General features: G+C 56.4%; 1 protein-coding gene across 2 annotated transcripts in view; it reads left to right on the forward strand.

Moving 5' to 3' along the window:
* Positions 1 to 23,008, forward strand: part of KCNN3 (potassium calcium-activated channel subfamily N member 3) — a 111,552-nt gene that overhangs the window by 81,393 nt on the left and 7,151 nt on the right. For both annotated transcript variants that reach the window (XR_006741986.1, XM_045583341.1), the window contains exons 4-7: positions 4,879 to 5,020; positions 12,479 to 12,589; positions 19,973 to 20,100; positions 21,276 to 21,345. Coding sequence is in view for 1 of the 2 variants with exons in the window: in XM_045583341.1 (XP_045439297.1) it covers positions 4,879 to 5,020; positions 12,479 to 12,589; positions 19,973 to 20,100; positions 21,276 to 21,345 (451 nt within the window). In the remaining variant the exon portion in view is untranslated. The remainder of the gene's footprint in view (positions 1 to 4,878; positions 5,021 to 12,478; positions 12,590 to 19,972; positions 20,101 to 21,275; positions 21,346 to 23,008) is intronic.

A 23,008-nucleotide genomic window follows, 5' to 3' on the forward strand; every position in this document is an offset into this window, starting at 1 on the left:
GGATTCTGGAGAACTTCCAAGCAACACACCTGCCCCAGAGCAAGTGGCCAGAGGCCTCCCATCGTGGATACTCGTGGAAAAAGTGTTAGGTCGCAGCTACTGTCAAGAAGCCGGGTTCCTCTGAATAGCAAGAACGGACTCCCCGCCCGTGGCAGCTGGCAGCCGCTCGGACAGAAGTTTATCTGCCGAGGAGATCTCAACGGGCTTCACTGAGTTCCTGAAGCACAAGCCCCTTTCCCGGGAGGCCACATTCACTCCAGACAGTATTTACTGGACAACCGTTATGTGCTGAGCTCAGAGGTGGTACTTTAGCACAGGTTGCAAAGAGGACTCTGACAGCCCTGGCTGGGTGGCTCCGTGGGTTGGAGCACCATGGGGAACAGCAAAAGGCGGCAGGTCTGATTCCTAGTCAGGGCACCTCCCCGGGTTGCCAGTTCGGTCCCCGGTCAGGGTGTGTGCAGGAGGGAGGCGACGCATCGATGTGTCTCTCTCTCTCACACCCGGAGTTTCTCTCTTCTCTTTCTCGCTCCCTCCCTTCCTCTCTCTAAGATCCATAGAACAAACAGCCAAAACCATTTGCTATCTCACTGTTGCTAAGGGTTAAGAGCTCAGGGGGCATGGTACACAGGGACCTCTGGCTCAAGGCCTCTCGGGGGACGGTCGTCAAGCTGTCACCCAGGGGTGTGGCCTCGCCTCAGGGCGCTGTGTCCCAGCTCACTCCCGTGGTTGTGGCGGAGCTGTACACACCCGCGTGGGAACACAACTGTCTGAAGCAAAACAAGGTCATGAAAAGCATAACGCTGAGGCTATTGATGTCCTCCCAGGGGAAGGGAGGGCTTTGGGCGGAGAGAGCACAGAAGTAGGTTCCTCGGGGCAGGGTTGGGTAGTGAGTGCTTGCTTTATTTTCGTGCTTCCTAGCTTTGCATCACAGGACACGCGTTTCTGGTTTCTTCCTCTCAGGCTTGATTCTGTGTTTGCGTTATGAACATTATAGGCAGGCGTGCGCTTTAGAGTCAGCTGTGCTTCCCGTTCACCCTCCTCCGGAGCTTGACTACACTCTCCTCAGAGACCTTGAGGCGGAGGTACACAGACAGGCCGCCCCTGGGTTCCTGACCCAATGCCACCGGGGTGAAATAGCCAATGACATTTAAGCTGCTCCGTCCTGGGGCAGCTTGTTGTTCAGCCACTGAGAACCAATCTTTTTTACTGTCTTTTGCTAATTGTTTACCTTCATGTCTCTGAACAATGGGCTTGTCTTGCTTCCCCCCCCCCCTTTTTTTTAAAATATATTTTTATTGATATTTTACAGAGAGGAAGGGAGAGAGATAGAGAGCTAGAAATGTCGATGAGAGAGAAACATCGACCAGCTGCCTCTTGCACACCCCCCACCGGGGATGTGCCCGCAACCAAGGTACATGCCCTTGACCGGAATCGAACCTGGGACCTTTCAGTCAGTCCGCAGACCGACGCTCTACCACTGAGCCAAACTGGTTTCGGCTGTCTTGCTCCTTTTTGATGCATAAGTTTTGGCATCACCTGTTCCCGCCCCTCCCGGGAAGATGAGGAGTTAGTTGGCTTCCCTTCCGCCCCTTGAACTCATCCTGACCCCCATTCTCCTTTCATCGTTATATTATAATTCTGGTTAGATCAGTAATCACTGTTTGCATTACTCGGTCAACACTAATTTGACTCTAATCATAATTGAGCCTTTGTCTTCAAGGATGAAAACTTCTCTTTTCCCACAGAAGCTTTATTTTATTATATTCTGGTTAATCATCACGTTTGTTCATTTGCTCACTTTTCTATGTATCAATCCCTCATTTAACTCCAAACACTGGCGGTTGTCTGACTCTCTTCTCCAGATGTTTAGGCACATCCTGTTTTCTAGCCATTCATCATCTTGGAGAAATGTCTCCCGAGCTTCAGACATGCTTCCATCTGGACAGGTGGCCCTCTGTGCCTGGTGCCTGGCCTTCACCCTGAGCCTCTTTCCACCGCCTATCTCCTGTGTCCCCCACCCCGGGGCTTCCTTCTTTGGGGCTTACTCCTTTGTTTGGGTGACGCCCTCCCTCTCCCTCTCCCTCTCCCTCTCCCTCTGCTTCTCCCTCTCTTTCTCCCTCTCCCTCCCTTTTCTTCTCCCTCCCTCTCCTTCTCCCTAGAAGCTCCATAGAATCACCTCCTCTCCCTGGTGTTCTGAAATTTCACAGTAATGTGTCTTGGTCTGACACATTATTTTCATCCACTTTGCTAGGGATGGTGGGCTCTTGATCTAGAAACTTGTGTCCTTTGCTTATGGGAAATTTTTTTTAAATTATGTATTTACTTCTTTTCTTCTCCTTCATTCTCTGTCTCCTTTTCCTCCTCCTTTTTGTCCGGTTCTCTCTTTCTGAAGCTATTAATATTTCAGTTGGTAGACTCGTTTTCTATTTTCTCTCCTCTTTTCACTTCTGTCTCTATCTTTTGGGAGCCTTCCTCGATTTATCTCCCAGCCCTCCAGGAAGAGTTTTGGTATAGCACGCCCTGCCTGTCTCACGGGTCCCCTGTCTCGTTTTCTCTCTCTTACAATGTTAATTATAGGATTTCTTCAAGCATTCTCTGCGAATGATCTGTATCAGATCCAGAGCTCTGTTTCTTTGTTTCATCGGCTGGTTTGGTGTGTGTCTTGAATGCTAGAGACATTACTCAGCTCTCTGGGGATTCCTGGGTCTCTGCTGGTTTTTAAAAGCAGGGAACTAACAAGGCTAGTCATAGAGGGATCTGAGAAGGGGGCAAAAGCAGCTTGTGTGTTTAATCTGTCATCTTTATACCATCATACATTTCTTTCATAATATTAAAAAGTGAACAACCATAGTCTACACCCTAATGATAAATGAATAAGCATAATAATTGACCCCCCCCACACACACACACACAATTTCTCCTTAGCCCTTAATGAAAAACAAGGAACTATTTTTCCCCCCAAAGAAAAATTCTCACGCCAAAACCGGTTTGGCTCAGTGGATAGAGCATCAGCCTGTGGACTGAAAGGTCCCAGGTTCGATTCCGGTCAAGGGCACCAGGTTCGATTCCGGTCAAAGGCATGTACCTTGGTTGTGAGCACATCCCCAGTAGGGGGTGTGCAAGAGGCAGCTGATCGATGTTTCTAGTTTTCTTCCCTCTCTCTTCCTCTCTGTAAAAACTCAATAAAATATATTTTTTTTAAAAAGAAAAGAAAAAAAATTCTCAATTGTAAAAAAATAGCATGAAATCTGTATGTGAATTTGTGACAAGTGTAAACCACTGTAGAATTGTGAATAGGTTCGATGTAATTCCTGCCTCCTCCCCACTCCCACAGTATGAATCACCAAGCCTACTCTCTTGGGCATCACTTCCTGCTTGGCGAGTCCCCTGTGAGTCTTGTCTGTGGCGCTGCCCCAGGTCAGGGAGTGCAGGGTGTCTGTCTGACTCGGCATCTTCCAGAGCAGCGGCCACCGGTCTTTCGGACCTCACGGCCCCCCAGAGGCCTGGGGGCCACCGGTCGCCGACCGCTGCTCTACAGCCCCCTCCCGAGGACAGAGATGGGTGAAGCGTTACAATGAATGAGTGACACCCTCCAGATCTCCTTCTCTCTTCACACACATAGTTAGCACCAGTCGGGTTTTATATGGTGAACGAACAGGAAACCCGAAAGGAATGAAAGGGGATTTAGAGGAAAATAAAGCAGTAAATCAAACACCAGCCTTAGGAAAAGAGAGAGGACGTGCTGCCGTGTGCTTAACGCCACTCTGGGCTCTGCCTGGGCTGAGCACTGTGGGTAATATCCCTATCCTCCCATTGCTGAGCACTGTGGGTAATGTTCCTATCCTCCCATTGCTGAGCACTGTGGGTAATGTTCCTATCCTCCCATTGCTGAGCATTGTGGGTAATGTTCCTATCCTCCCATTGCTGAGCACTGTGGGTAATGTTCCTATCCTCCCATTGCTGAGCACTGTGGGTAATGTTCCTATCCTCCCATTGCTGAGCACTTTGGGTAATGTTCCTATCCTCCCATTGCTGAGCACTGTGGGTAATGTTCCTATCCTCCCATTGCTGAGCACTGTGGGTAATGTTCCTATCCTCCCATTGCTGAGCACTGTGGGTAATGTTCCTTAATCCAGTTGGCTCCTTCCAGGCGGGGCAGCCACGAGGCCCTGGAGGTATAGACACCCTCAGCAGGGAGCCGAGCAACCCAGGACACAGCTCTTGAGAAAACCCCACCCCCAGACGCCGGGAGGAGCCAGTCTTGGGGATCCATCAACCTTCAGGAAATTGCCAAATATGTTTGGTGACTTTTTTTTTTAAGTGACAATGAAGCATTTTTTTTATTGTTTTAAGTATTACATATATTAGTACATATATCTCACCCCCCCCCCACATTGACCCCAGCCTCCCTTAACCCCTGTCGCATACCTTCATCCCCCTCCCCCAGGGTCTTGTATATGTTTGGTGGTTTATTTTATTTATTTATTTTTTTACATTTTCCCTGTCCAGGAGCTTGTGCTTTCAAATTAATCACACCCACGTGCATTTAGACTGTGGGTTGAAAGGGGAAAAAATCTAAATTGTATTACGTCATGATTTCACCCAAAGCTGTGTTACCTGCACCAAAGGGATGTCTCCAATGTGGTACAAAGCACTTACCTCTGGGACAAGCCTGTTTAGGGGGGGGGGGGGGGGCGCAGGCAGGACCGGGGCGGGCAGCGGGCAGCGTCCTGGCACCTGCAGCCGCCTAAGGAGACCTCCGCGTCGCCATGGCGGCCGCTTCCGCCCCAGCGCACGCGGGACCTCCCCCGCGAGGATGTGCCCTCAGCCCGCGGACACCCACGGCTCCGCCCACTGACGCCTGTCTCCCCTCGGCAGGTACCATGACCAGCAGGACGTGACTAGTAACTTCCTGGGGGCCATGTGGCTCATCTCCATCACATTCCTCTCCATCGGCTACGGGGACATGGTGCCCCACACGTACTGCGGGAAAGGCGTGTGCCTGCTCACCGGCATCATGGTGAGTACCCGCCCCCCCGCCCTCCGAGGGAGCACAGGGGGGCCTCTCCGGCCGGCACACACCCGCCTGCCGTGCATGTCTGTGCACTCAGAGGCAGATTGAATCCACACGGTTCCTCATGCTCGTGTTTCCTTTTCCAAGGCAGAGACAGGTCCTGGCTCCTGACATTGACGGTCTCTTTACAACCCCCCCTTCTGTCCACGCCCCCCCCCCCAAAAAAAAAACCCAGGCTGGGTGAAGCTAACCATGGGTCTGACCCCCCTTCCTACCCTCCACCACTGGACGGCCCAGGGTGCTTCCCCCTCCCCCCTGTGAGCATCTGCTAACTGGAGCTGAGCTCACGGAGGCAGGGACAGGGACCGGGAAAGCTCTGAGAGGCCGCACGGGGCCTGCAGGGGACTGGGCGCCGCTGGTGGGGAGAAAGCCCTCGGCTTCTCCAGATGTTGGCTCCCAGTTCTGCCTGTGGGGGCGCTGGGCTCCCAGAGCCGGGTCTCTCCCAGCTCTGGCATCAGCGGGACTGTGACTCCCTCCCCATCCCCAGCCCCCTGCAGGTGCCCAGCGGCTGGGCTGCATCCGTCACCTGCCGCCCCCACCCAACACCACCCTTGCCCATCACAGGGCCCCGGAAGCTCTGTGTGAGGGAAGGTCTGAATTCCCACGTTGGTCCTCGCCCTGGGCTCTGGGCAGGGAGGGCACTCAGCCTGCTGGGCCTCAGCGTTCCCGAGTGCAGAGCGAGGATGGAAGGCCCGCCCCGCCCCACCCCGCCCTCCCCCTGGGGATGGCGATGCCCTAGTCACTGGTCGTCGAACCCATTCGTCCACAGAGCCGAATACCAACAGGACAACGACTGAAGCTTCTTTTGAGAGCCAAAAATGTTAAGCGTAAACTGCTCCTAACGCCACTTCTTCAACATAGACTCGCCCGGGCCGTGGTATTTTGTGGAAGAGCCACACCCGAGGGGCCAAAGAGCCGCATGGGGCTCGCAACCACGGCTCCAGGGGAACGTGCGCTGTCAGCGTGAGGAGCTGCACACGCTGTCGAGGTCCTCGCGTCCCCGGCCTCCACCCCACCTTCCCTGCGGAGATGAGCCTCCTGGGCCTTGCTGAGCTTTAGGTCCAGGCCAGGCAGCCACCGCTCCTGGGCCTCCTTCCTAGAACCCTAGACACAGGCCCAGAGGAGAAAGCACTGCAGCCCAGGCGCCGTGGGGGTCCCGGGTGGGGGTGGGGGTGGGGGTGGACAGGGTGCGGGAGCTGTCCCCGGCCTCCGTGGGTGGCTGCCTGGCCTGGACCTCGGGGAGCCCTCTCTGCAGCCCCATTATCCCCCGGGGAGAACCTTCCCTCCGCGCCCCCGGGTTCCACCCATCCTCCCGGGAGGAAAAGCGGCGCCTGCGGAAATGAAAAGGGATTAACCCCCCACCAGAGGCTGCCCACTCCCACCCTCCGTGGCCTGGGAGCCTCCCGGGGCTGGTCATGAGTCAGGGCCGCGGAGGGCAGAGAGAGGCTGGGCGGCAGCTCTGTGAGCGGGAGGGCCCGGGCGGCACCTCACCACGGGGCACAGCCTCTCCCTTTGCCCCCGGAGCCCAGGCCAGGAGCACCGGCAGGCGGCACTCCCGCAGGGCGTGAGCGACGGGCCCAGCGGGGCTGGGAGAGTCCTGGGTGAGCCCGAGCTTCCCTCGAGGGCGGTAGGAGGCTGCCTGGCGCCCTGCCAGCTGTCACCAGGAGACGGGAGCATCCGTTCCTCCAGAAAGGATGGAGGCCGAGCGAGCTCTCCGGCTCAGAGCCCCTCCTGGGCCGTGGGCTCCTGCCTCGGGCGGCGCTGAGCTGGGGCGCATGGAGCGGGCGGGTGGAGAGGTGGGTGGCCGGGGGTGGAGGGACCCGCTGGGAGCCTCTGTTATTTTTAAATGCCAGCCATTCTCCCTCTCGGCAAGGAGCTGAGCCCCATCCAAGAAGCAGCGGCCCCCTCGCCGCCATCTCCCTGTCTCCTCCCCTCCGGCAGGCACCTGGGGCTTCCACCATGACAAAGCGGAGAGGCAGGCGGCCCAGCCCCTCCGGCCTTCTTAGAGGGTGGCCGTCGGCACCCTGTTTGCTCCGGTTAGCTCCGCAGCAGCCCCCTGGGAGGGAGCATTGCTCCTTGCCGAGAGAGTGGTGATCAAAGTGGGAAGAACGGACGGACGGATGGACGAGCACCTCCCACATGAAAACCACAACCCAAGGTCCACCGTCTCCTTTCGCACGGACGCCGGTGCACAGGCCTATACCTCCCTCCACACCAGAGCGGCAGGGCGTCCTCCATGCACCTCAGGGTTCTCGCCCACATTAAAGCCGTGGCTTCCCTCAGGGGTCAGCGCCCGTGTGGAGCCCCTGGGCCGTTTCCCTAACAAACGTGACCTTTCTAGCTCAGCCAGTCCTTTCCAAGAGCTCCTCTCGCCCCCTCCCCGCCTCCCCACACTGTGTGTGCCTCTCGGAATCACTCCTGCTGGCGACTGAGCGAAAGGTACAGCTTCCTGTTTGGTTGCCATGGACACCGTGCAGGCCAGGACCAGGCCTGCCTGGGAAGGGAGAGGCGAGATTTGTGTGTGTGCGGGGCCCGTAAATAGTCTTAATCATTGTTTTCTCTCGGCAATCCCCGTAACGGGGTAATTATCCGCCATTAGGCAGGGTGTGCAATTGTCTGAGCCGCCTGACACTGCTGGCGCAGCCCTCTTGTGCCTGGGAGCCGCCCACCGCAGACGCGGGGAGAGGGGGTCCGCCAGGAAGGGTGCGATGGCCGTTCCCATGCAGACAGAGGGCTCCCCACGCCTTCGCCTCCGGACTTGGAAACCACAGCACCCCTCACCATGAGGCCCTCCGCGGCCGTGCGGGTCTGCGGGCGCCGGGGAAACCTTTGGGGGGGCCCCAAGACAGCCCCGCAGGAACCCTGTTTCAAAGGAGCCGTTTCCTGAAGCTGGACTCGCTCCGTGGGCCTCTCCTACGCTCTGGACAGAGAGGCCGGAGCTCCCGGGGCGTCCCCCGGGGACCCCTAGCTTCCCCCGAGGCTGCAGGAGGGACGCTCCTCTGAACTGGAAAGGAACGCGGTGATGAAGCACAAGGTGGAACAAATTGAGTCATTGGGGGAGGAGGGAGGGAAGGAAGGAGGGGAGGGCGCAGCCAGACATCTGCTTCGTGTCAGCTCCAGAGGAGCCTCTCCCCGAAACACCTTGGTTTCAGACCAGCGGATGTTATTTTGGTCGTTACACGGAACCCGCGGCAGAAATAGAACCCGACGGCGCACCCTCCAGGCTTCCCTCCTCCATTTGTCACTTTCATTTGTGTTTTCTCTTCTTCTCCTGCTCCTTCGGGGAGGAACACCTCATCCTCCCCGCCGGGGACACGTGTTTTTCCAGAGCCTAAGGTTTTCCAGCTGGGAAGTGTGTCTTGGGAACAAGAAAAGGGAGGAGAGGCGTAGGGGAGCCTGAGTCTCTGATTTGGGTCCAACTCCATGGATGAGTTAGGCCTGTTCACCGCCACCCCCCCCCCCCCCCGGGCAGCCTCTCTCCTCTCCTCTCCTCTCCTCTCCTCTCCTCTCCTCTCCTCTCCTCTCCTCTCCTCTCCTCTCCTCTCTATCTCCTCTCTCTCTCTCCTCTCTCTCTCCTCTCTCTCTCCTCACTCACTCCTGTGTTCCTGCTCATCCTATCCCCCGACAGTGTGATCTCATTCGTCCCGAGGAACGAGGAGTCAGAGACGGCCCAGGGGATCCAGCTGGTGTCCACTGTGACCCAGGGCTTGGCGCGTCCGAAGGCAGTGGGCTGAGTCACGAATCATCACAGGCTGACCCCGTGGAAGTCACACCGGCAGCTGCTGCCCCTGTCTGACTGCCCCCGTCCACCCTCTCCGCACACTCCCCCTCTGTCCGCCAGCCACTGCTGAGATTCCACCGAGGACGGCATGCACTGTCACACCCCAAACCAGCCCAGTCCTTGGCAATTTGTCTCTGAATGCCCGCCCGCCTCGCGGCCACATTCCCGGGCTGCCCCTGTGGGGACGTCACACTGACGAGCTGTAACGGGAAAAGCTGTCAGGAAAAAGGGCTCTTGACCCCCCGAGGAGCACAGGTGACCATTGTACCACTGGGAGGTGAGGCGACGGAGGGAGGGGGTCCCGAACCACTTCCTCTGTCTCCTCCGAGGAGCCCAAGTTGGCCAGTAACTGCACTCAAGCCTGAGGCGCCTTGTTCTTCCTGCCTTCCCTGCTCAGCCCCACGGCTCTGGATGCCTCTGCTCCTTCCTTCCCTCTTTCCCTCTTCTGCCCCATGCTGTTAGGATGGAGCACAACTTCTTCCCCATTTCGGCCTGCCTCTCTCTCTCTCTCTCTCTCTCTCTCTCTCTCTCTCCCCCTCCCTCCCTCCCTCCCTCTCTCTCCATCCTCTTCTTGCCCTTCCCCTTGCTTCCCCCCTCTCTCTCCTCCCTCTCTCCCTCCTTCTCCGCTCTCCCCCTCTCCCTCCTTCTCCCCCCTTTCCTTCCTCCCCTGCTCACCCTCATCTCTTCTCTTCCCCTCCCTCCCTCCCTTCTCCTCCCTCTCTTCCCTTCTTGCTTCCCCTCAATCCTCTCCCTCTCTCTCTCTCCTTTCCCCCTCCCTCCCTCCTCCCTCCCTCTCTCTCTCTCTCCTCCCCTCTCTTTCCTTCCCTTCCCCTTTGCTTCCCCCTCATATCTCTCCCTCTCTCTCTCTCCCTCTCTCTCCCCCTCTCTCACTCTCTCCCTCTCTCTCCCTCTCTCTCTCCCATGTGGACCTCAGCACACTGCCCACCACTCCTGAGGGCTGCGGATGCCCGGCCCCATCTTTACAAGGCTGCTTCTTCATGGAAGTGACCAAGCTAGGCTTCCTCCTTGGCTACTTCCTGAATCACATCCACATGATGGATTTCCTAAAAGAACAACAAAGTGGGCATAGCCGCTGCCCTCTATCCAAGTTAGAATCAGGGGTCAAGAGCCCAGCCTCCGCCAGAGAGACATCTCTGCGGGAGTGTTGACATTTCTGAACAGAAAGAAACCGGGAAGCATCATCTCTCCACCCTCCCGCCTCCGAGCAGGAATCCGTCTCAGTCACTGACAGGGACTGGTTCCCGGTGGGAACAAACACTCAAGCTCCTCAGGAGAAGGCCCGGCATTCAGGCTGCTGTGCCGTGAGCGGCACATCCTGACCCTGGGGTGCGGGAAGGCGGAGGAAGGAGGGTTTGGATGAAACTCCCCAAGCGGCACGGTGAGCAGGGCAGCTTTCAGGCTGGTTCTGCCCCCAGCTCTCAGGGGTGACTGAAGTGGAGTGTTGCCTGGACTCGGGGAGAGGAGGGAGGATGGAGCCTGGGGGAGCCGGCTCCCTCTGATGTTCCACCTTTACCACCGTGATGCTCGTGTGCCCCTCGTTTCGGGCCTTCAGCCCCACGTACAATACCTTTGGAACTCCGATAAAGGAGGGTGATTAGACTCGATCTGCTGGAGCGGAACGGAGCACACCTACGGCCTCTAGGGCAGCTCCCTTTAAGGTTTGGTTTTGTTTTATTTGTTTGTGTTTGGAGGCCTGGCTAACTTCATGGCAGCTATAGACCAGGTCGCCCAAATGCCCATACGTCCCCTTTGAAAAGCGGGCACCGAGTCTCTCCTCAGTGGCAGAGGCCAAGGGAACACGGCCGCCCCCGAACCAGAGAGGAAATCGAGGTCAGCGAGGAAAGGCTCCGTTTGTTGTGCTATAAATGGGTGGCCCCTGGGCGGCTGACCACACGCCCCAATGTACCGGGAAACAAGAGATTGTTTTCATGGGAACCTGGTGCAAAGCTGCGGGGAAGCTCTGCCAGCCTCAGCCGTGCCTGCCAGACCCCAACCCCCCCGCCCCGGCCTCTGCCAGCCTGCAGAAGAGGGAGGGGCGATGGCATGGAGACTCGGACACAGACCGTGCGCCCTGGAGAACATTCTTTCCCGTTTCCCACACAGCCTGGGAGACCAATGAGCCAGAGCTGTCATTGATCCAGCCCCTCAGTCCTTGGACCTTCCTGCTAAGCTGGGCTCCGTGGCAACGCTGTCGCTGCTGCCGCCGCCGAGGATTAGGCCCTTGGCTTTGCTCAGCTTGTCATCCATCTCCTTCCATGCGTGGAGGTCAGGCCGGGCCGGGCGGCCTGCAGGAAGAGGGCGGCGGCTGCAGGGGAGGAGTGAGCTCAGACAGGCCAGCGTGCGCCCAGAGTGTTAGGAGCGAGCATGAGTCCCGGGAAACCTGCTTCTTTTACTCCTTCCTCCCTCTTCCCCTGCAATGGGCCTACCTGGGCAGGATCGGAAAGCTGCTCTGAGAAATACTGACCCCCCCCCCCCCCCCCCCTGGAATTTACTTAAAAGCTTGGCCGAAAGCAAGATTGCCAGCATCTTTAAAAATCTCCGCATGCATGCCGAAACCGGTTTGGCTCAGTGGTAGAGCGTCGGCCTGCAGACTGAAAGGTTTCGGGTTCGATTCCGGTCAAGGGCATGTACCTTGGTTGCGGGCACATCCCCAGTAGGGGGTGTGCAAGAGGCAGCTGGTCGATGTTTCTCTCTCATCGACGTTTCTAGCTCTCTATCTCTCTCCCTTCCTCTCTGTAAAAAATCAATAAAAATGTATTTAAGAAAAAAAACACCTCCGCATGCAGTGGATTCAGCCCCCTAGGGAAAGCAAGAAAGAATCACTTCCTTGTGCTGAGTCAGAGCCTAGAGCCGTGGTCGGCAAACTGCGGCTCCCCAGCCCATGCGGCTCTCGGGCCCCTTGAGGGTGGCTCTTCCACAAAAGACCACGGCCTGGGCGAGTCTATGTTGAAGAAGTGGCGTTAGAAGATGATGTTTCCGTTTAAAAAACTGTGGCTCTCAAAAGAAATGTCAGCCATTGTCCTGTTGATGTTTGGCTCTGGCGACGCATGCGTTTGCCAACCACTGGCCTAGACCTTCAGGTAAAAAGCCCCACCTGAGTGGAGAGAACAGACTCCGGCCAACCAGTGTCCCCTGGAGGCGATCGAGGGAGGATGTGTTCCCTCTTTCTGAGATTATTTCCAGGAGAAAAAAAAAAAAAACACGTTTCTCCAGCAGCAGCCGTGCTCCCCCGTGGGTGCGGCTCTCCTCCCGGCCCTGGTCTGGGAGTGGCTGTGGGATTGGGGCAGCCTAGGGGAGAGGGGCCTGCGTGTGCCGGCCCGCCATGCTCCCGGCACAGCCCGGCCGGTGGCCGTGTGATTGGACATTAGTTCCCCGAGAGTCCTGCTCTCATCAGCCCCGTTGGAGTCCTGCTCCGTTAAGGACTAGTTTCGTGAGGACCCGTCTCCGCCGCCGAGCGATGCAGAGCTGCTCACGGTGCGGGAAGCGGGGCGGCAGGTGGGGGGCTTTGGCCCCGCTCCACCCCCGGAGCCCCACAGTCTCCCGCCGGAACCTCGCCTCGTAATGACGCTCGCTCTCCCCGCCCCCTTGCTGTCCCCCCACAGGGCGCGGGCTGCACGGCCCTGGTGGTGGCCGTGGTGGCCCGGAAGCTGGAGCTCACCAAGGCGGAGAAGCACGTGCACAACTTCATGATGGACACGCAGCTCACCAAACGGGTAAAGCACGGCCGCTCACGCCTGCCCGGGGGACGTGGCACCCACGTGGGAGCCGCGCGGGAAGGCGGTGGTCACGGGGTGCAGAGCAGGGTGACTCTGCAGTGCAGGCCAGAGGGAGCCCCAGGCCTCTGCGAACAGCCTCCACCCAACGGGCAAATGCCCGGCCCTCCCGGTCCCATCTTCTGCTCCACGGCTGTGCGTGGTTCCGACAACCAAATCGCATTCCCAGCAGTTACATGCAAAGCACACGGTGGTGCCACCCGCTCCCCGGCCTCGTGGTAATTGAATAAATCACCCAGCGTGAGGCAATGGTTTTGTTGATGCTCAAATATTTTCATGAGCCTCATTAGGAAGGGCTGTCGAGAGCCTCACGCACGAAATTGGAACTGTATATGCATCCAGGCCTTTTCCAGAATGTCATTAAAGACGATCAGCGCTGTAAGGCTCACGTTCCCAAACCATGTCAGCGGCCGGCTCTACCCTCCCGTGTTTTCCAGCTAACGTTTCTCACTGTGCCCTGTGAGAGTGGCTCAGAAGGTTGAACGGTGGGGATGTGCAGGAAGGGAGGAGAGCACCGAGGCAGACACCCGCTGCCTGGTGAGGGAAGAAAAGGCCCATTTAGAAGGAGTCGCTACACAAGCCCCTCTTTCTGGGATGAGCGAGAAGCCAGACCCTTTGTGCGGTCTTGGCCGCCATAGCAACTACTCACGTAGGACCGAAGTGGGTTAGAAGGCCCAACCAAATTTTGATTTTTTTAAAAAATAATTTTATTCATTTCAGAAAGGAAGGAAGAGGGAGAGGGAGATAGAAACATCAAGGATGAGAGAGAATCATGGATCGGCGGCCTCCCGCAGGCCTCACACCGGGAATGGAGCCTGCAACCCAGGCATGGGCCCTGACCGGGAATCGAACCGTGACCTCCTGGTTCATCGGTTGACCCTCAGCCACCGAGCCATGCGGGCCGGGCTGATTTGGGTTTTTGAAAGCTAGAGGAAAATGCCAGTGCCCAGTGTCGCAGCACAGTGGAGATCTGTTAGAAACAGACGAAGGCGGGAGGGGAGAACCAAGGCAGAGGAGGGTGGCCGAGGGTGAGCCAGCTCCCGGGGAAGGTAGGGAGGGCGCCCTGCTGCCAGGGCCTCTCCGGTTTCTCGGCAGAATTATTTATGGTGCGTGATTGTTTGGTCTTTGATTACACGTATCGGATTCTCTGAGAGCCTCCACAGGTGTTAAAAGGAACGGATACAGGCAACTATTCTGATGTTGGTGACCTACCAGTGGCTGGTACAGCAGGTCCTTGGATAAGGATGTTTTCTTATAATGTTGCTGTCATGTCATTGGGACATTATTATTGTTTATGCTGAGGTAACATTGATTTTGGTGGTGTTTTTAAAAAAAATGTATTTTATTGATTTCAGAGAGGAAGGGAGAGGGAGAGGGAGAGGGAGAGGGAGAGGGAGAGGGAGAGAGAGAGAAATCAATGATGAGGATCATTGATTAGCTGCCTCCTGCATGCTCCTTGCTGGGAATCGAGCCCACAACCCAGGTATATGCCCTGACCAGGAATCAACCCGTGACCTCCTGGTTCATAGTTCAAATGCTCAACCACTGAGTCACTCCGGCCAAGCACATAGATTTTGTTATGCCTCATTTTGTCGCATATCTAAGAACCTGTCAGCAATGCTGAGTGAGAGTTTACTGTCTATGGTACCTGGTGGGCCTGAGCTGCCCATTGTACAAAAGAGCACATAACTCATGACATCAAGATGGCAGGATGGTATCCAGGGGCAGGCCACCCGGGTCTCACCCACAGCCCCGGGACCCGGCTGCTCTCGCTCAGCCCCGTGACTGTCACACAAGCAGAAGCCAGGCCTGGCACTGAGCAAATCACAGAGGAGATGGGAACACCTCTACTCAAATCTATTGCATCCATTTCCCCGAAACAATTGAGTGCAGGAGTCCCTGCCAAAGGGCTTTGCCTCTGAACCTCCCCGGAAGCTGAGACCTCAGTCTCTCTGCTCTGGTTCGCTTTTGGAAACCAAGGGTAGACGCTGTACATCATGTTGTCCCTCTGGCCTCCATTTTTCACTCCGTATATCAGACCCTGGAGGAAAGTAAAGCCGAGGAATGCCAGCTCCCTCCCATGACGGGAATATAAACAATTCTTCTGCAGCACAATGGCAAAGGAGATGAGGTGACGGTGGCTAATTCCAGTCTTTCAGAAACGATTCTCCACCCTCCTCCTGAGGTCAGCCCACTTCCCCCTTGAAAAGTAAGGCCTGAGACTCAAACCAACAAATATCTATTGCTCGTTCCTGAGCGCAAGGCACCGTTCTAATCGAATAACGTCTCGCTTCTCTGAAAACTCTTCATCTATTGCGATGTCCCTTCCATGTCCAGTATTTTTCCCCAGAGAACTGAGCAGCACAAATGCAATGGTCTGGCAGAGAGGTGTTTGCAAAGCCGGAGGGGCTGGGACTCCCAGTGGCTCCGGGATGACCTTTTTTTTCCTTTCTTTTTTTTCCTGATTCTAAGAATTACTCGTGGTCAGGTCTTTTCCAGGAAAAGACAGGCCGTCATTGCTGTTCCGGGCGCAGAAAGTCTGGTTCGGGGACACTCAATTTGTGGCTGACAACTGGTTGGTCCCAAGAGTGGATTCCCACAACAGGTCTTCATCTCTTTAACATTCATCCTAGAATCGATGGAGCAGTCGTCAGGAATGCTGATTCTCCTCAGAAGGGGGCTGTACGTGCTATTCCCCACAAGGGTTCTGTCCCCGACAGGGGTAGGACCATACCGTAGTCATAGAAACAGCGTTTGAGCTGGGAGCATCCTAGGCACCTGCCTCTCCGGCCCAGTGAGGGCAAGGGTGGCCGGGCCATCAGGGCCAGCCGGGTGCTCGCTGGTCCTTGCCGGGGCTGCAGCTTGTGGATTTTCCAGAGCAGTCAGCGCCTTGGAATTCAGCGTGGTGGTTAGGGCTCTGGGCCTGCTGGAGAGAAAAGCCGGTGTACCTCCGAACTCGCTGGGCATCAGGTGACTAGCGTATAGAAATAGCCACCACTCTGCCATGCTGCTGTGGCAGCTCAGACTCCAGCCCTGAACCACAGAAGTGCATCTCTCCTCGCTCCCGCCCCGATTTCCTCCCATTTCATCAGCACGACAACCCCATCTCGCAGCTCTGTCGCACTTGCATCCTCTCTTGACAGCTCCCGGCTGTATGTTTCTCTGCTGTTCCGTTACAAACGGCACGCCGTCCCCACAAGATGACACGCTCCGAGAGGGCTTGCGTGGTATGGGGCTGTGCGTCTTGGTGTTCCCGCTTCCTAGGACAGTGTTCTTGGCAATGGTTTTGTGAAGGAAGGAATGAGAAAACGGAGTCTCAGAGAGACTTCGCAGCAGGTCCAAGGAGGAGACCGTGATTGCACCCACTGGGGAAGCTTTCCGGAGAGCAAATAAGACACCGCAGACACGGAGTGTCTCTCACGGAGAGCCTGGCACGCAGTGAGCGCTCGGCAAGCGTTGCCGTCGCTGCTACTTGCAAGGTCTTCTCTGGATGACTTCCTTGCTCAACCCCATTAGTCTTAAAGCCCTTCCCGGAGCGTGTGGGTCACGGAGCCCATCTGGCATCCATCAGCATGAAAGCAGCCTTTTTATTTTTTTTTGGTGGAGAACCTCTGGAGAGAAAATGATCAGCTCGTTTTCTTATGGATTGGGAGAACAGAACAGCCCCCCTTCCACACACAAAGGTAAAATTCTACCCCTTTCTGACCCCATCTGACCATGGCCGGCCTTGCTCAGGTTCTCCCAGCGCCCTGACCCATCCCACCCCGCGGAGCACCTCTGGCCCTGGTGCCCCCATCTCCTGGGAGAGCTCAGAGGGCACCCCGGCCCCATCCGGGGCTCAGCGAACCTCAGAAATCTCCGCTGCTCCCCATCCCAATGATGCTCCTCTGCCAAGTGCACTGAAGGGAGACCCTGGTCCCAGGAGCAGTTATGGTCACCCTGGGAGCGCACAGAGCGGTTAAAAGCCTGTTTCTTTCCTTTTTCTCTCTCTCTCTTTTTTTTTAATATTTTTTTTTATTGATTTTGTACAGAGAGGAAGGGAGAGAGATAGAGAGTTAGAAACATCGATGAGAGTCATTGATCAGCCACCTCTTGCACACCCCCTACTGGGGATGTGCCCGCAACCAAGGTTCATGCCCTTGACGGGAATAGAACCTGGGACCTTTCAGTCCCCAAGCTGACGCTCTATCCATTGAGCCAAACCGGTTTCGGCTAAAAGCCTATTTCTTTTTCTCTCGCAGACATTGATCTCTGTAGCTTTGGGCCCGGCTGCTTGCAGGCAGTTCCTCTCAGAGCCAGCACCAAAGCTCGCCGTTCGCGTCCGTTTCCCGAACACACACGGGGGCCTCCTGTGCAGACCCGTAACGGCGACGCGGCTGCCTCTCTCCGCCATCCAGGCCGCGCTGCGAGTCCGGTCCCTCCCATTCAGGCTGGAGTTAAGTGTAGGACATGGACTCCCTGTCCTGTCATATTGCTACATGGAGGCCAAGATGATTAAAAAAAACACACAAAAAAAACCTTCTAATATCCTTTCCCATTCCTTGGTCCTGGAAAACAGGAAATTATTTTGTTTTTGTAGAGAGAGAATATCTAGCCAGGTCTGTCTGCAGACCACATGAAAACCTGCTACTCCTCTCGGGCCTGGATCTTGTTTGGACTTTGCCATTTGCTAGCTGTGTGATGCTGGCCCTCAAAGCCTATCTCTGAAGCCATTTCCTTTTATTTATTTTATTTTTTGGAAATGTGTTTTTATTGAGTTTTTTAGAGGTAACCAAGGCCAGCTGAGGCTTGTGCTGCCGGTAGTGGCAGCAGCAGAGGTGTGATGGGGCATTGCCTTCCCCTGATCACCTGGTTGCTTCCCAGCCCTGAGGGCTCCCAGACTGTGAGAGGGGGAAGGCCATGCTGAGGGACCTCCCTCATGCACTGGGCTTCTAGTACTTAGATAAACAACAATTCCATGTGATCAATTTATTATTTCCCTAAATTAAAGGTAAATTCTTTCTTTGGAAAACATTAGATCTATGATCATATGGCTTCTCTTCTCAAAAAAAAAAAAAAGATAATATTATTTTATTTTTAATAGTAGAAAGATGATGAATTTGATAGAAAATCCGAAGTATATAATGTGAATAGAGAAGGGGATAGACACATTAACACTGAGAGAGAATCATTGATCTGCTGCCTCCTGCACACCCCATCCTGGGGCTCCAACCCTTCACCAGGGCATGTGCCCTGACCAGGAATCGAACTGGCGACCTCTTGGTTCCTGGGTCAACACTCAACCACTGTGCCCCACCTGCTGAGCCAGAACGGTTTCCTTTTCAATAGGGGTTCGGGCTGGATGGTAATGACTGATATCAGTTTGCGTGTGCAACACAAGTCCATTTGGACTCCGTTTGCCATTTAGAGCTTCATGGTCCGGGTCTGTGTCTCGGCTTCCTCATCTGTAAAATGGGGACAGCATTCGTGCCTGCCTGCTGGGGTGGTTGTGAGGATTAACTGAGCTCACGCACAGGGGGCACTCACACCTGTGCCCGGTGCCGTATGGCCTCAGGCCATCAGCATCACCATCGTTGCCTCCTCCCGGCCTCCTCTCAACCTCAAAGAAAGGACTTCTTTCCCCTCACGCAGGTATTTAAGCTTTGACTCCTCGCCTGCTGACTGACTGCTGGAGCCAGAGTCCACCTGCAGGCTTTTCCATCGCCCACGTCCGTCCCACATGGACACGGAGACCGCTGTCAGAGGCCCAGGCACCTTTCCTCCTTAACTCCGTGGGCCGGGGAGACTTGGCGCTGGGGCTCTGCTGTCTCCTCAGGGCCAGGGCAGGCTTTTCCTGGGAGGCTTTCCTTGGAGGCCCAGCCCCCAGGGGAGCTGAGGAGACGTGTGTCCAATGGCCTCTTCCTACAGAAGACTGCTCTATGCAGAGGGAAGGGGCTCCCTTCTCTGGGCCCGGACAGAACTCCAGAGACCACCCCTCTCCCACACCCCCCCCCCCACCTGGACACTCACTCTCCAGCTTATACTCCCCACGGCCCGCTTCCTGCCGAGCAAGAAAGGGCCAAAGTTGGGCGATGAAGTCACTAAAACGGTTGTCACAGCGGATTTTTCCTAAACGAAAAGAAGCCATATTTATGTCACGGAGACGCTTCTGAGAAGGCGTAGCTGTTCTTTTAAGAGCATCGCTTCTGCGCCAATAAAAAATGGAATCCGGCCTCCGTGATAAATTCTTAAAACTCACACACACAGAACTTCTCAAAGCAATGCTCCCCAGGCCTCCCCGCCCGTCCCATCTGTTGATGTCAGTCTGCAGGGGCGAGCTGGACTCGCCAGGCTTACTAAAACCCTTTCTGGCTAGTGACCTGATTGCTCCCAGGCTGGCCGGCCCAGCCCGGGCCCCGGGCCCGCGGGCCCGTGTCCATGTGCGTGGCTGTCAGACACGGGAACGGTGAGCCAGAGATCTGTTGAGCTTGTGTTTCCTAAGAGATGTTTCTTCCTGCTCTTGTTCCTCGTGGCTGAGGGTGTCTGTGTTTGCACCAAAACATCTGGACACCATTGATCTGTCTCAGCTCAGTCTCAGGCCGGGTGACATCCGTGGTTTCCATGTCAGTCGATGACAGCGTCGTATGTTGAAACTTGTGAGTGCGGTGCAAGGAGCCAGGGAAGGGGAAGAGGCGGCTCTGTTGTCACGCCTAAATGTCTTCACCCGTTTCCAGACGCTGCTGTCAATTCGTTCCGTTTCATGCCGATTAGGGCTCCCTGTAAAATTGCGGGGTAAATGTTTCTGGCCATTTGGGGAGAGGAAGCCACGGGTTTGCTGGCACCGAGGGCTCCATGTGGTGGGAAAGGCTTTTCCTCAAAGGCCCTCAAACATCTCCCGCTGATAGGAACTCTGTTTACTCTCCGAACGCAAGCAATGCACCATGGGAGTCTCCGCTCTGGAGCTCCGCGTGCGGGAGCGGCAGCGGCGGGTGTATATTTATCCGTTCAAAAAGTGCCCCGGGCCCCCAGGTCTTGTTAACACAGCTTGTCTAAATATAGCACCAGCAGCAGCAGTCGGAGGCAGCCCCGAAGTAATTAAGAAAGAGCAAGAAACACACACACACCCCCCCCACTCCCAGGCTCCAGTGTACTGCATCCAGCCCAGGATTAGCGGGAGATGAATGCTAATCACCCGTCCTAAGAGGTCACGGTTTGGTTAAGGAGCTGGATCACTGCAGAGCCGTCTCCCTCTAGGATAGAGGCTATCAGCACACAGGAAAGCGGCGGACGGGAGATGAGGGACGCGAGCCCGGGAGCAACCCGCTTTACCTGCTTCTCCTTTAGATCAAGAACGCGGCGGCCAACGTGCTCCGGGAGACGTGGCTCATCTACAAGCACACCAAGCTGCTCAAGAAGATCGACCACGCCAAGGTCCGGAAGCACCAGCGGAAGTTCCTGCAGGCCATCCACCAGTGAGTGTGGGGAAGGCTGGGCCGTCGGGCGGCCAGAGGAGAGGCGGTGGGGGCCCGCCAGCTGGGTCGGTCCCTCCTCGTACGCTCAGAGGACAGGAGAAACCCATTCTGTCCCGCTCCGTGAGCCCTGGGGGCGGTCACGGGGACCCAGCCGGTCTGTGTACCCATTGGGTGCACCTGCCGCTGCCAGACATTGGGCAGGCTGCCATGGGAGGTGAAAATTAGAGCAAGAGGCTCTGAGGGTTCTCACAGTTCACACACATACACACCCACACACACCACTTTGCAAGTCAAAGCAGAACAAACTGTGGTCAGTGTTTCCTATAAGAGACATATATATATATATATATTTTTTTTAAATATATTTTATCGATTTTTCACAGAGAGGAAGGGAGAGGAATAGAGAGCTAGAAACATCGGTGAGAGAGAAACATCGACCAGCTGCCTCCTGCACACCCCCTACCAGGGATGTGCCCGCAACCAAGGTACATGCCCTTGACCGGAATCGAACCCAGGACCTTTCAGTCCGCAGACCGACGATCTATCCACTGAGCCAAACCGGTTTCGGCGAGACATAAGTTTTTTTAAGCATAGGGATAAAATAGAGGATGAAAACAGTTATTCTGACCTAGAAGCTCTGGGGAAACCCTGAAAGGCCTAGAGTAGGGCGTTCCAGGGGGAAGGCAGAGCCTTGACCGTGGTTGGGGAATTTCCGGCCCTCGGGCCTCAGAAGGCCAGGGAAATCACTTGGTCTGGCCCTGCCAAGGCACGAGGGGTACGTTGATGAAATGTTTGACCAAATGGAGGCAGGCTAGTTTTTCAGTGGATCATTTTGTGTGGCCCAAGAATGATGTTATAAACATCCAAATGGCCCCTGGCGGGAAAAAACAAAAAAACGGTTCTCCACCGCTGAGTAGACAGACAAAGGCATCCATGCCAGAAAATGGCCTGGGTGTAGTGAGAAGCCAGCGTGCCAAGAGGCAAGCATGCATGCAGACAAGAATCTACTCTCCGGGGGCCTGACAAGCCCTTGGTTCTGGTCAGCTGTCCCCCCCGTGCGAGGCCCCCGTGCTGGGTTCCAACACCAGACGAGCGGCTGGGGCAGTGGGCCTGCCTGTGGGGCTGACCCTTCACGTGCTCCTGAAGACCGAGGCCCTTCCCGCTCTTTCCCGCAGGCTGCGGAGCGTCAAGATGGAGCAGAGGAAGCTGAGCGACCAAGCCAACACCCTGGTGGACCTTTCCAAGGTGAGTGGCAAACTCTGAAGCCGTCCCTAACGCGCTCTCGGACGCTGGCGTGTAGCCGCCCCCGGCGTGCCCGGCGTCCGCACCGCGGAGTGCAGGCCGAGGGAGGCACCGAGCCGCGAGGCCTCCTCCGGTGAGAACCGCCCAGGGCCAAGCCCTTGGCATCTGAGTCTCCTCGTGCGTCTCGGTGCCTTTTAAAACCTGGCATTTGTTTCTTACGTTCCATCTGCCTCGGCTTGGAATTAATTAGCCGGCCTCTCCCTCTGCAGTGCGCGGCTTTCTTAGCTGTGCCCTGAGGGCTCCTGAGAGGAGCTCGGGTTTGCACGGGGCAAAGCACACCGAGGAGAACGGACGGGCGGTGATGGCCACGGCGCTGCCGAGGTCCCCCGGGAAAATCCTCCGGTTTGCTGGGATCGTCGGACGGGCGTGTTCGCGCATCCTGCGGTCCTTCCAGCCCAGCTTTCTCGCCCCAAGTTGGGGGTGGGGTGCATTTCTTATTTTTTTTTCCTCATTTTTTTTAAATTAAGGTATTATATGTGTACATACCTTACCAATCCCCACCCCACCCCCACTCCCATACATGCCCTCCCTCCTCAGAGTTTTTCGTCCGTTGGTTATGTGTATATGCATGCATACAAGTTGGGGTAGATTTCTCTGCTTCCCAAGAGGCAAATGGCCTATGAGGAATGCTAAGATACTAAAAAAAACGAGACCTGCCCTTGAGGACCCCGGGGCTAGAAGCGTTTCTGGCCCTGAACCGCTGTGAATACTGTAAAGAAACTCGCTCCTCCTGCCAATCACTGGTGCGGCTGAGTCCAGGCACCACTGAGCAGAGGGCCTCCCCACCTCCGTTCCCCACACCCTCCCCCCGCCCCCATCCTCCATCCCCCATCCCTCCCGCCCCTCGCAGGCCCTCTCTCTGATTCCTGACAGAAATTATATATCAAGTGGGCAGCCCAGGGCCAGCCTTGCAGGCGATGCCAGCAGATGTCAATCACCATAATGGCACATGCTCCCCGGGCAAGCGGGAGAGACTCCCTCCGGCAGATTTAACGCCCTTTGAAAGGAGGGTGCAATCAGAGAGATGGCAGGCGGCGCTGCGCCACGTGCAGGCGCCTTGTTCAGAGAAGGGATCCAGCCGGAGAGAGGGCCTCCCAAGCCGGGGAACGTGTGGCTTGTGCAGGGAGAAGCCCCAGGCCTGCGTGCCCCGGAGGGTGCCGAGGAGGCGCGGGGCTCCTGAGAGCCTGGAGGACGGGCGTGCGGAGGGAGGGGGGGAGGGAGGGAGCTCCCTGGGGACCTGGGGGTGTCCCGTACCAGACACCCGCTGGGACTCAGTTCTCGAATGGAGGCTTTTGTCATCAAGATACAAGGAAGGCTCGTCCCCGGCAGAACCTCAAGGCAGGCAGGTGGTCGGACCGGAGGGAAGGAGCTCACTGCGGCCCACCTGGGAAAGTCCTTCTACCCTTCTGCTCCCTCCTGCCCACGTGCCCCGCGTCAGCTCTCTCTGCTGCCCCGCCTCCCCCGCCCCTCGCCCCTGGCCGCTCTCTCTGCCCCCCGCCTCCCCCGCGGACCGCGGCAGGCCCCTGACCGAGGAGTCTGTCTTCTGGTTCTGGCCACAGGCAAAGGCCAGCGGCTGCCTGTGGATCTCCGTGCGAACCTCTCCCGG

The sequence above is a fragment of the Pipistrellus kuhlii genome, unplaced genomic scaffold (assembly GCF_014108245.1).
Source record: "Pipistrellus kuhlii isolate mPipKuh1 unplaced genomic scaffold, mPipKuh1.p scaffold_m20_p_18, whole genome shotgun sequence".
Lineage (NCBI taxonomy): Eukaryota > Metazoa > Chordata > Mammalia > Chiroptera > Vespertilionidae > Pipistrellus > Pipistrellus kuhlii.